At 39.2% G+C, this 12,817-nt stretch overlaps 1 protein-coding gene across 1 annotated transcript; it reads left to right on the top strand.

The window, feature by feature from the left end:
- The first annotated feature begins 3,169 nt into the window (after positions 1-3,169).
- Positions 3,170-12,350, top strand: LOC123085352 (importin-4). Its single transcript, XM_044506975.1, has 20 exons — positions 3,170-3,584; positions 4,543-4,675; positions 5,859-5,995; positions 6,086-6,131; positions 6,449-6,664; positions 6,748-7,251; positions 7,386-7,520; positions 7,625-7,840; positions 7,921-8,010; positions 8,088-8,329; positions 8,401-8,489; positions 9,442-9,479; positions 9,571-9,601; positions 9,680-9,802; positions 9,880-10,094; positions 10,218-10,313; positions 10,415-10,527; positions 11,175-11,310; positions 11,526-11,630; positions 11,734-12,350. The coding sequence occupies exons 1-20, from the start codon at positions 3,310-3,312 to the stop codon at positions 11,932-11,934; spliced, it is 3,141 nt and encodes a 1,046-aa protein (XP_044362910.1). The 5' UTR covers positions 3,170-3,309; the 3' UTR covers positions 11,935-12,350.
- The last annotated feature ends 467 nt before the right edge of the window (positions 12,351-12,817 follow it).

The following is a 12,817-nucleotide window of genomic DNA, read 5'->3' as shown; positions in this document are numbered from 1 at the left end:
GTTCACGAGGTTCTGTCTGGTTCTCCAACTCGATTGATAACCTTTGTTCTTAACTGAAGAAAAACACTTATGTCTACTGTACTGCATCATCCTCTCATTCTCGAGGAAATCCTAACGCAGCTCACAAGTAGCAGTGAGCGACAAAAGTTGAAGTCTCTGAGCGGAGACAAAGTCAGAATCGCTAAAATTCAATCTGCATGAAATTCCCTCGAAGTAGGACCCATGTGTGATTGGTCAAAGTTCCCATAATCCCCGATTTAGAGCAAGGCACACATTTCACTTATTGAGAGGAAGCCCAAATTTCATTCATAACATGGGTGGAAAATTTGCACTCAAGGAAAGAAATTCTTGAAGTATTTCTCATTTGGAGGATCATCGAAATATTTGTGTTTCATGTAAATTTTTGGGTATTCTAAATCACGCTTGTATAATTAAGGTGGAATCATGTTAGAACATGTTAGGACTAGTCTAGATACAACCATTTCTAGGACAAGTATTTCCGAACGGAGGGAGTATTCCTTTACGTGGCAGAGTGGTAGGCAGTTCTCCCATAATTCAGGACTAGTGTTTGAATCCCATATCAATTTTTCTTCCTAGAACTTTATGCCCATTGTATTAAATTTTAGTAAAAAAAAGTTATGTTGCTGAAATTCAAACCCTGGTCTACAAAATTGGATGTAACGAACACACAATTGCGATAGATTAGATTTTGTGTAACGAACACACAATTGGGAACCTATTTGGCCCATACGACGCTAGTTAGCGACCCAGCGCGTAGCCTTGCTGCGGGTCATACACTTTGGGCTGACCCATTAGCTCTTTTCGGTTTTGAGATGGTTCTAGAACCTTCCCAAACCGCTCTCTCTCTCTCTCTCTCACTGTCTCTCTCTCTCTTTGTGTTTTTCTTTCGTTTTTTTCTTTTGCCTTTTCATTTTTGTTCTTTCGTTTCCCTTTTATTTTGTTTCATGCTTCTTTTTCAATAATTTTTAGTTTTTATATTTAATGTTTTTTCATTTTTTGAAATCATGAATATTTTTTAAATCAGGAACATTCCTCCAATTAACTTTTTTATGAAATCATGAACATTTTTAAATTTTGCAATCCTATTTTACCAATTCATGAACCTTTTTAAAATCATGAAGTTTTTTGGATGCACGTATATAATTTTTTGAAAATTGTGAACTTTTTTATGAAACCCGTGAGCATGTTTTGAACCGGCGACCAAATTATCGAAATTGGGGAACAGTTTTTGAAATTCACAAACATATTGGAAATGCATGAACATTTTTCGAATTCATGATTTTTTAATCAGCGAACATTTATTAATTTTTTAAATTTTGTGAACTTTTTTAGAAAATTCTTGAACATTTTTTTGTCAAATTCACGAAAAATCCTTTTTGAATATCTGAACATTTTGCCAAAATCTAAACATATTTTGATTTCCCAAACTTTTAAATCATGAATATTTGTGACTATCCGAACATTTTTTCAAGTCATGATCATTTTTTGAATCTGTGAACATTTTATGATTTCTTGAACACTTTTTTTAAATTCACACTTTTTTATAAGTTTGGAACCTTTTTGAAATCTTATTTTAAAATAAAACAAATGAAAAGTCAAAAAGAAAAGAAAAACAAAAAGGTAGAAAAGGAAATGAAAAAATAGGGCGCCCCACAGATGGGCCGGTCCAAAAGGGCGCGCTTGCTCGTTCGCCAACGCCTAGCACGCGAAGTTGAAATCACTAATTGAAGAGCACTTCTTCTAAAGATCACTTTCATGCGCCACCTGTCGCAAATTGAGAGTTTTCTTTTTTTCTTAGATTCGTTTATTCAAAACGTTTTATCTCTTAAATCATGTGTCCAAGTCTCAAACTATTTTCACCGTTTAATTCCTCGCGTCGAGATTTTCAAAACTAGATCCCATGTTGATAGCTTTTGGCGAACATTTTTTTCACGAAAAAATCGGACAACAAAATCATGCCTCTCGCGGATGGAAAAAACATGTTTTTTTCATTTTCGAGAGGTACGGCCATGCCTCTCGCGAATGAAAAAACCCGTGTTTTTTTGTTTCCGAGAGACACGGCCGTGCCTCTCGCGGAAGTAAAAAGAAAAAATAAAACGTCTTTTTTTCTCTGTTTTGAGAGGCACGGCCGAGTCTCTTGCGGAAGCAAAATCGTACCTCTAGCGGGAGGAAAAATATACGCTTTTTTCGTTTATGAAAGGCATGACCATGCTTTTCGCGGAAGCAAAATTGTACCTCTTGCAGAAGAAAAACAATGTGTTTTTTTCGCTTTCCAAGAGACACGAGTGTGCCTCTCATGAAAGCAAAACAGTGCTTTTCGTGAAAGAAAAAAACACGTATGTTCATGCAATATTTTTCTTTTTTTACAAAAAAAAGAAATACCGCTGAAAAGCCAAAAAGCCAAAAAAAACTGAAAAAAGCTGAAAACGTGTGCGGAAAAAAAATCTGAAGGAAGCGTCCAAAGCGCGACACGTGGCGACGGCGGAGCCCATCCAAATGACCCTTGTGGAGACTCGCGAACGAGCGCTCCTCAATTATTTGCTCTCGCGTGAGACTAGCCACAATGGATAATAACATACACATATCCCTAGACTATATTACTACCTTTTATAGTGGGCAGTAACATAAATACGGTAACATGCAAAGCCTCATTTATTAGGTTATAGACTCATATTGTATTGAGACATGTGATATTACAGTAACTAGCTAAGTTACTTAAACTACCTCTCTTCTTATTAACTCATTGCCACGTAAGCAAATTTGTTGAATTGAACATTTTTACTGCTGAAATTACTCTCACTGTGGCTAGTCTGAAGTCCCTTACGGCGCATGTGTGCAAGTTGTTATAATTGGGCTGTGAAAGTAGCGTGACTGGCCGAGTTATGGGTCATTTTCCTGTTCGGTGGATCGCATAACGTATGTCCGTGGGCCGTAATGGAACTCTGATGTAGTTGGGCCAGGTTCCTGCTCTGTAGTAGGTCCAACGCCTCAATCAACAACATTGGAAAGATTAAAAAACAATTCGCAACCAACCGATATAATAAACTAAAAAAAAGAAACGAAATGGAAATAAACAAAGCAGACACGAAAAGACAGCAATATCCCAACTGACTCCTACTACTCACTAATAAACCCCTCCCGCCCCCACGCGCGCCTCCACCAAAACCCGAGCGAACCCAATCGGTAGGGTTTTGGACCTCCCCCCGCCCGCCGCCGGCGCCGCCGATCACAGCAAGGAAGGACGGAAGCGAGAGGCCCGCGGGCTCAGGCAGCAGGCAGGCGGGAGGAATGGCGCAGTCACTGGAGCTCCTGCTAATCCAGTTCCTGATGCCGGACAACGACGCGCGGCGCCAGGCGGAGGAGCAGATCCGGCGGCTGGCGCGGGACCCGCAGGTCGTGCCGGCGCTCGTTCACCACCTCCGCACCGCCAAGACCCCCAACGTCCGCCAGCTCGCCGCCGTGCTCCTCCGCAAGAAGATCACCTCCCACTGGCCCAAGCTTCCACCACACGCCAAGGCTTCCCTAAAGCAGGCCCTCATCGACTCCATCACCCTCGACAACAGGTGCTTTCTTGCCCCACCCGACTTTCCCCACGCCCCCCGCCTCTCCGTAATTTAGAATTTGTCCTCTGCTGTATCCTCAGTTACACAGGGTTGTCTATGGGATAGCTGAACTGAAACGATTAACCGAACTGTTAGACGTAATGAGAACTGTAACCCTGTCGGGAGTAATTTATGGTCCATAGGTTAAGCAAGTTGTACAATTTACAGTGATCATGGTGACCTGTAATACATCTGCCCTGCTTGCAACCGATGTCTGCTATGCTGCCGTTCCCTGTATAATGTTGTATTCATATGCTGGTATTCCAAATGGCAAATGGTTTGTTGCGAAATGGAGATACTTTTGTGCGAGTTTTATCCGGAAATGAACAAATCACTGGAAAGTTGCAGCCGGTTTGGTATGTCTTTTTTAGGTAGAACAGTAGGAAATATACTTAGAATGGAGGAGGTTAGAATAGGAGGCAGAAATGCACAAATGTGAGAAAACAGAATATTGCTTAATCGAATCCTAGTTAATATGGAAAAGTGCGAAGTAAACAATTCAAAATGTTACTCCCTCCATCCCATAATATAAGAGCGTTTTTTACACTAGAGTAGTATTTATGATGTCTTGGAAATTCATTCTATTGGAGTTTTTCTTCCTCGATAAAAAGTCCTCTCCTTTAGACTTTAAATACTTACTTATATTTGCATATAAAGTTTATCTGTGATGGGGTTGCCATAAACTGGGCTAACTAGAAATATGGAAGTCGAGATATGCATAGTACAGCTCTAAAAAGTCACGATGACGATCAAGCATGGTTGATCTGTTTTCATTGGGACTAGCTAGTAGCCACCAATCATCAAGCTAATTCCCACCCTGGTGCAAATGCTGTTTCATTATTGTCCAATCTGCCTCAGTTTTTTCCACATGTAATTTTGAGAGGATGATGAACTGATTTTCCTCTTGCTTCTTATGCAGTCATCTTGTAAGGAGAGCTAGTGCAAATGTCGTGAGCATTATTGCTAAGTATGCTGTCCCTGCAGGAGAGTGGCAAGAGCTGTTACCGTTCCTTTTCCAATGCAGCCAAAGTCCACAAGAAGAACATAGGGAAGTAAGTGTATCTCTTAGTTGACATGTATTTTCAATATTTAATTATGTATGCATGCATTGTTTAGGGTGTAAGTATGGATATTTGTCTTTAATGAAACCTGCCATGTGGTTTTATCATAATATACTTGATACATGTGGACCACAATAAGAGCTTACTTGCACATTCCTTTTCTTCAATTTGGTATTTTTTAAAAGAACTGTCAGTTGCAAACTTGCAATCCTTCTGCCCTTTGCTTAATTGGCTAAGTATTAGTAGAGGTCAGTTTATATAGATCGGGTGACCTTACTTAGTAAGATAGGGCTGTCAGCAAGTAGTTAATTTGTTGTTTGCGTGTACTGACAGCTACTAGACCTGTATGGTCAATTTAGCAATCGACTTTCTTATGTACTACTCCATCCGTCCCAAAATTGGTACAAAGTTGAGACACTTATTTTGGGACGGAGGGAGTATACTTACAGACCAAAAAATCCATACCTGTGATAGCTTCCTTTGCTTCCCCTGTTCTGCCCCTCTGGTTTGCCAGTCCCACAAGAACTTTATCCGCGTAGTGAGAACATGAAAATGTATTTTTTTTGTGTTGCCAGCATGATTGCAGCATGCAGCCGCATGTCGGTGTGCTCTTTCGTAATTGTTTGTTTGGCATATTGTTCAATAAATGGAGCTAAATGCTGAAATCTCAAAACCATCCATAACTTAACCATGCATGGATTTTACAGTATGTGTGACTGGCCATCTTAGCCACCAAAAAGCCTACACATTTCCAGGTTCCAGCACTGAGGCTTTCATTTTTCTCCTACTGGTTAACATAACCTTCAAATGTTAGATTTCATAAGGTTGCACTGCCTATGCATGTCTTAACACCATCTTCTCTCTTTTTATTGATGGAAGTGTCTACCCGGTGTTCACTTTCTTCTATACTTCCTGTATATGTGTTAGTGGGGTTGGGATGCTAATACAGTAATGTGTAACTAATAGATAGTGCATTCTTTGACATCAAATGTTCCGATGTATGTAATATATGCAGTGTTGCAGAGAAATCAGCGTCCTCGTTCTGTATTTCGTAGGAATTGTTTGTGGATAAACCATAAATTATCGCAAGTGAACTATACAGGAAAGAAACATGTGCTGCTTAATATCTCCCAACAAAATGTCAATGCTTACTGACCTGCTCTTCTCTTTACAGGTAGCTTTAATTCTTTTTAGCTCCCTTACTGAAACTATTGGGACTACGTTTCAATCTCATCTGAATGATTTGCAACCTATTTTACTGAAATGCCTGCAAGATGAGACCAGCTCTCGAGTCAGAATCGCTGCCCTAAAGTACGATTAAGTTTGTTAAGTCGCTATTTTGGCCTTCCTCATTTTACCATATTGTGACTGTAAAGATATTTTTTGGTCTGTGTGCAACAGGGCCGTTGGATCCTTCATAGAGTATGTCAATGAAGGAGGAGACATTGTAAGTTCTTCCTATCTTTCCTGATTTTTATAAACATATACTTTTCGAGGTGAAAATGTGTCATCATAGTTTTCATTCTTATAGAAGACCTTTTGGCAATGTGTTATTCAGTAAAGCTTTTTTTATTAAGTAGTACTTGAAGTTTTCTATGTGTTTGTTGTTTTCTTTGCATGCAGCAGTGGTAATTTTGTTTGTCTTGTTCTTTTTAGAGCTGTAGCTTCTCTTAGCTGATTTTAAGTTTTCAATAGTATGTCATGCTACCGCTAGAGTTGCCTCTTATGCCTGATGAGCAGATCTTGTATTGGTATAACTGCTAGGTAAAGATGTTCCGAGACTTTGTTCCCAGTATCTTGAATGTATCAAGGCAATGTCTTGCTAATGGCGATGACGATGTTGCTTCCATTGCCTTTGAAATATTCGACGAACTAATTGAATCTCCTGCACCACTTCTTGGAGATTCAGTGAGATCAATTGTGCAGTTCTCGCTTGAAGTTTGCTCAAACCAAGATATGGAAATAAATATAAGGCAACAGGTTTGATCAGCCATCTGCATTATTGATTATATATTTATTGATTTTACAAAATAACTGACTATAAATGCTCTTATTTGTTTCAGGCTATTCAGATAATCTCATGGCTTGTAAAATTTAAAGCATCTTTCTTAAAAAAGAACAAGCTGATTGTACCTATTCTACAAGTTATGTGCCCCTTGCTTACAGAAACAGCTAATGAAGATGAAGACTCTGATTTAGCGGCAGATCGTTCTGCAGCCGAAGTCATTGATACAATGGCTATCAACTTACCAAGACACGTTTTTGGTCCAGTTCTTGAATTCGCTTCTGTGAATTTTCGTCATGTTAATCCCAAGTATCGTGAGGCTGCTGTTACTTCACTGGGTGTTGTCTCAGAAGGTTGTTCTGAACATTTTAAGGATAAGTTAGAAGAATGTCTCAAAGTTGTTTTAGAAGCTTTAAAGGATCAAGAGCAAATGGTTAGAGGCGCTGCATCATTTGCTCTTGGTCAGTTTGCTGAACACTTGCAGCCAGAAATTTTATCTCACTATGAGAGTGTACTTCCATGCATCTTAAATGCACTTGAAGATCCATCAGATGAAGTTAAGGTAAAATAACTTAGTTCAAGTGACATCATCTCTGATAAATAGGCAGAAGCTTTGGATATAAATGATATTGATTAACTTTGCGTGGCATTTTCTGTAGTAATTAACTAATGCCAATAAGCGTTGTGATCTTGTAGGAGAAATCTTATTATGCACTGGCGGCGTTCTGTGAAGATATGGGTGAAGATATCCTACCATATCTGGAACCTTTGATATGCAGATTAGTTATATCTTTGCAGAGCAGTCCTCGGAACCTGCAAGAGACATGCATGGTTCGTATGGAAATCATTGCTCATAATTATCTATATGTCAAGACGGTGACAACCTTTTCCCCTTAAGTTATCTTATAATTGACAATGATGATGTTTTGCTGCAGTCTGCAATTGGCTCTGTAGCAGCTGCTGCAGAACAGGCATTTATCCCATATGCAGAGAAGGTTCTTGAAATGATGAAAGGCTTTATGGTGCTCACTAAGGATGAAGATTTGTGTGCACGAGCTAGGGCTACTGAGGTTGTTGGGATAGTAGCAATGGCAGTTGGCAGAACCAGAATGGAAGCCATATTACCTCCTTTTATTGAGGCTGCTATTTCTGTGAGTCTTAATTCCAATACTTCAGAGTTCAGACAAACAGCAGGCTTTAGTGCAATTCTTTATGCTCTTCATATTTGCAGGGTTTTGGATTGGATTATAGCGAGCTAAGGGAGTACACTCATGGTTTTTTTAGCAACGTTGCTGAGATTCTGGATGATAGTTTCTCACAGGTAACAAGGGTAGTCTAAGTTTTGTTCATTTCACGAGTGCTGTAAATGTTTACAGAAGTGGTTGCTGCACATTGCAGTATCTCCCTCATGTTGTGCCTCTTGCATTTTCCTCGTGCAACTTGGATGATGGTTCTGCTGTGGACATTGATGATGCTGATGGTGTTGACAATGGATTTAGTGGTGTTTCCTCTGATGATGATGATGATGATGAGCCAAGAGTTAGAAATATCAGCGTGAGGACTGGAGTGTTAGATGAGAAAGCTGCTGCAACTCAGGCTATTGGATTTTTTGCACTTCACGCAAAGAGTGCCTATGCCCCGTATCCTTAAATGGGTTTAACACATATTTTTGCCATCTTTTGTACTTTAAAATTTCCTGAACTGACACTAGGTACTTGGAGGAGTCGTTGAAAATTTTAATCAAGCACAGTGGGTATTTTCATGAAGATGTCAGGCTTCAGGCTATTATTTCCTTAAAACGTAACATCTGTCCTAGTCCCCTTTAATATGCATGTTTGTAGCAGCTCTTTTGTTCCTTTTTTGTCAGGCCTACAGATAACAACTACTAATAGTAGGCTGACGATTTTAGTTGTAATTGCAAAGCTCCAAACTTCAGTAGTCATCTAACATACAAAAGGGTATTTAGATGAATAAACTTGTCACACGTAATCTACAGATTCTGTCTCCAGCATGGTATATAATATCCAATGGTATATTGATACGGTATACACTTCTTCACACCAAGATACGTTAATGTAAATCACAAGATGCATTCATTATTGAGGTTCTTTTATATAATGATGTATAGTTATACTTTATGTCCATCATTTGAGGTGTAGTTTAGGTTTAACAGCTAATCTATTCAAGCTGAATCATCAAAGTTTCAATGCAGAAAACATCATGCTAGTGCAATCTTGGTAGTGTATCGCTGATTACTGGATTTGCTCAAATAGTCATCGAACCTGAACCTAGCAATCCAAGGAGGGGCTTAAAATCGATCTACCAATGCGAACTCAAATCAGACTCCTACAGCTTTATCTGGATCCTCCTACCAAGGAGGGGCTTACCTACATCATACCCCTTTTTTACTTTTGTCATTTTTCTTCGTGGTATAGTTGGAAAATCAAATTTATCTGGATCCATGAACCCTATACTGTGTAGAGACCAACTACAAATCGCAAACCCCTCTGTTCTGGTAGGTAACTACCAACAGATCATAAACTAATAGTATATGGATTGCAAACAATTACGATCAATAAGATAATGTTTCACGCAGAAACCAGAGCAATTAGTCTTGTTTAATTTGAATCACCTACCCCCAGAAATTCAAATTTGTAAAATTAGATGCTTCTTTATGTATTTTTCTTTGAGACTTCCATTAAAGGTACGTTTTGTGATGTTATTAGTAACTATAGTAAAATTATTATTGCAGACATCCTAACTGCATTAAGGGCAATACCTGCACATCCTGTGAGTATTTCCTTGTATTAACTTGTCAATTTGGAAGTGCTTGCTGTGGAACATCAGAATTCTGATGCAGTGTACTTTTTCTACCATGCAGGATATACTAGAGAAACAGAAGGATGTTCTTGGTAATTGCTACTATAAGTGATGTCTTTAAGTCTATTGTGCGACCTGCACATCAAGCCATGCTCAATTTTTTTTTTCAGATACTATTATGAGCATCTATATCAAGACCATGACAGAGGATGACGATAAAGAAGTAGTTGCACAAGCTTGCATGAGTGTAGCTGATATCATGAAAGATTGTGGTTTTGCTGCTGTTGAACTTTGTAAGCTGCATCAGAGTTTGGTGCACTTGGAATACTAGGTTGTGCTGCTAAAACTGTCCCTTTTGTTGCTGTTTCAGATATGCCACGGCTTGCTGAGGCAACACTTGCTCTGTTGCGTCAAGAATCATGCTGTCAGCAAGTCGAGTCGGATGGCGAAGATGATGGTGACATCGATCATGATGAAGTCCTCATGGACGCAGTTTCAGATCTTTTGCCTGCTTTTGCAAAAGTGATGCGATCTTACTTTGATCCTATCTTTGCGAAGTTATTTGACCCCCTAATGAAATTTGCTGTGAGTATCCCCCCGTCCCTGTTTATTAGTCGTCCTCAACTAATGGCAGCTGCCTTATGCCTATAATGATTATTGTGAGAACTGTATATTCGAGGTTTGAAGTTCTTTCTGGAATAAATGCAGAAATCTCCACATCCTCCCCAAGACAAGACTATGGTTGTCGCCACTCTAGCTGAGGTCGCTCAAGAAATGGGTGCTCCAATTTCTGCTTATGTTGATGTATGCCTACAATTTTCTTAAAAACTATGCCATTTTATCATTGAGATCTCTATCGTTTTAGTTGATCTCTTAATGCTTACTCATATTTGAATCATTTGCAGAAGATAATGCCTTTGGCGTTGAAAGAACTTGCATCTTCTGAGGCTACGAATAGGAGAAATGCCGCTTTCTGTGTTGGCGAGCTATGCAAGAACAGCGGTGCTGCAGCACTGAAGTATGTATATTACTTACAATGACAGACATATTCCATGCTCACCTTTACATCTGAGGTCAATGTCTTGCACTTCGGAAGCGAGAAGGACCAAACGACTGTTATTTAAAATCTGTTGTGCATGATTTTTCTCTTGTGCTCCAAAAGCCTATCTGCATAGAAAATGGACATGAATGCTTTTTTCAACTGATTCTTGTTCCATTACTTTTATGAAAGGCAAGGGCATACACTTTTCACTTTATCAATCTTAGAGTAAGAAGCCCGCAAGTGAGGAGCAGTTGATGAAAACTATAGGTTACCACAGCTCTTATTAGTGTCCAAGTCATAGTATTGGAATTGCCGCAGTGTTCTTTCTCAAAGGCAATAGTTTATCTTTTCATAGTCCTGCTCAGAAGATCAAGTAATAGTCTGCCAACTTCCTGATTATTGCTGTTTCACAAAATTAAACCCTGACATTAGTAATTAGTTTTCACAATAATGACTTAAATGCTGAAGAATAAAAGCCAAAGTTTGCCAAGTGTATTGGATGTGGTCTGCTGTCTAGTCACTAAATGAATTAATGTTCTTTCTACAGTATTAACATTTTAGGGAACATGAACGATAGTCCTGTAAATTCAGTTGTTGACAGGCTTTTGCTCATCCTTCTGCAGATATTACCCGGATATACTGCAGGGTCTGCACCGTTTGTTTGCTAATTCCGAACAAGACCTTGCAGTTAGAGATAATGCGGCCGGTGCTATTGCTAGAATGATAATGGTGCAACCTCAGTCAATTCCTCTCAACCAGGTAGGCACTATCCTGTACATATTACTCCCTCTGCCTGGAAATACTTATCAGAGAAATGGCTGTATCTAGACATATTTTAGTTCTAGATACATCCATTTTTATTCATTTCTCCGACAAGTATTTCTGGACAGAGGGAGTATGTTTGAACAGCTTCAAATTCCAGGCTTTGAAGTGCCTATCTAACCCTTGGTTGCAATGCAATTTCTGTTTCTTAGGTTCTTCCAGTGTTTATCAAAGCTTTGCCACTAAAAGAAGATCACGAAGAATCAATGGCTGTCTATAGCTGCTTATGTAATTTGTTACTATCATCACATCCCCAGGTGACTTGGTCTTAAACCACCCCATGTTTTTTGATTTATTCCATGATCTTTGCTTCCATCATGCAAACTTTTCCTAGGCAAAGCTAACTTTTTATTGTTGCAGATCCTCACTCTAGTGCCTGATGTGATACATGTCTTTGCCCAAGTGGTAGTATCCCCAGATGAGAGTGATGAAGTCAAAACAACTATTGGCAAGGCTGTTTCTCATTTGATATCCGTTTATGGTCAGCAGATGCAGCCAATACTAAGTGCTCTACCACCTGCTCATGCGAATGCATTGGCAGCATTTGCCAGCAGAAGATGATCTTCAGGGAAACTATTACCTTCGATTTTTGTGTGCCGCCTGAGTGTTTTCTCAAGATTGCCCTTTGATGAAAGGTTCTTCGGGTATGGTTGGAGTCACCCAAGTTTTGTCATATTAGTGCCATTTGCTGAAGTATACTGGTTAGCTGGATATTGTTTGATCAGCAAAACCTCTTTTTCGAGTTATTATAGTGACATTGCATTGGAATGGTGTTTACTGCGGTTGAAGGTGCAGTACTTTGGCTGTCGGCAGCTTCGGTGAGTCCCGTGTGTATTCAGGTTCCGTTTTTGGCAACTTGTTATTTGTTTCAGTTTTGTAATTCTTTGCTGGGGTGTGCAAATCATTGATGTACTGTTGTATATATAAACATCTTGTCCTACAATTTTTTGTTTATCTTTGATTTGTGGTACCTACCATATTTTGCTGTGGGCTATTCGTTAGACTTTTATTTGCTGTCATCCGCCTCCAGTTGATTGGTCTTAGACATGCAAATCTGGGACCCCTGGTTGTATGGATACTACTCTCGTCCCACAATAAGTGTTGCCGATTTAGTTAACTTTTTTACTCCCTTTGTTCACTTTTATAAGACCTTGAAGACATTTCAGACAATGTACAAAATAGCCCATTTGAAGTTGTCTGAAATGACTTACAAAAGTGAACAAAGGGAGTACTAAATTGGTTTTGCCTGCATGTCATTTACGGTTGCAACTAACAGAATTATTAGTAAAATTATTTTTCCAAAACAAAATCTTGCTAAAGCGTGTTTAATAGAACTAGAAGTAGATGCCGATTTTCTTTACCCATACAACCACTTGGGGTGTCCTCTGACCCCTCTTAGTTCAACCATTTGCAGTCTTAATCGGTCTTAAACTCAATCTTATAT

The sequence above is a fragment of the Triticum aestivum genome, chromosome 4A, assembly GCF_018294505.1.
Source record: "Triticum aestivum cultivar Chinese Spring chromosome 4A, IWGSC CS RefSeq v2.1, whole genome shotgun sequence".
Lineage (NCBI taxonomy): Eukaryota > Viridiplantae > Streptophyta > Magnoliopsida > Poales > Poaceae > Triticum > Triticum aestivum.
The sequence above is the reverse complement of the archived record's forward strand: the minus strand, read 5'-3'. Positions and strand labels throughout refer to the sequence as shown.

Coding starts and splice junctions, on each gene's coding strand:
- LOC123085352 (XM_044506975.1), top strand. CDS start 3,310: ATGGCGCAGTCACTGGAGCTCCTGCTAATCCAGTTCCTGATGCCGGAC. Junction 7,252..7,385: donor ATCCATCAGATGAAGTTAAG/GTAAAATAACTT, acceptor GTGATCTTGTAG/GAGAAATCTTATTATGCACT. Junction 7,841..7,920: donor TTATTGAGGCTGCTATTTCT/GTGAGTCTTAAT, acceptor TCATATTTGCAG/GGTTTTGGATTGGATTATAG.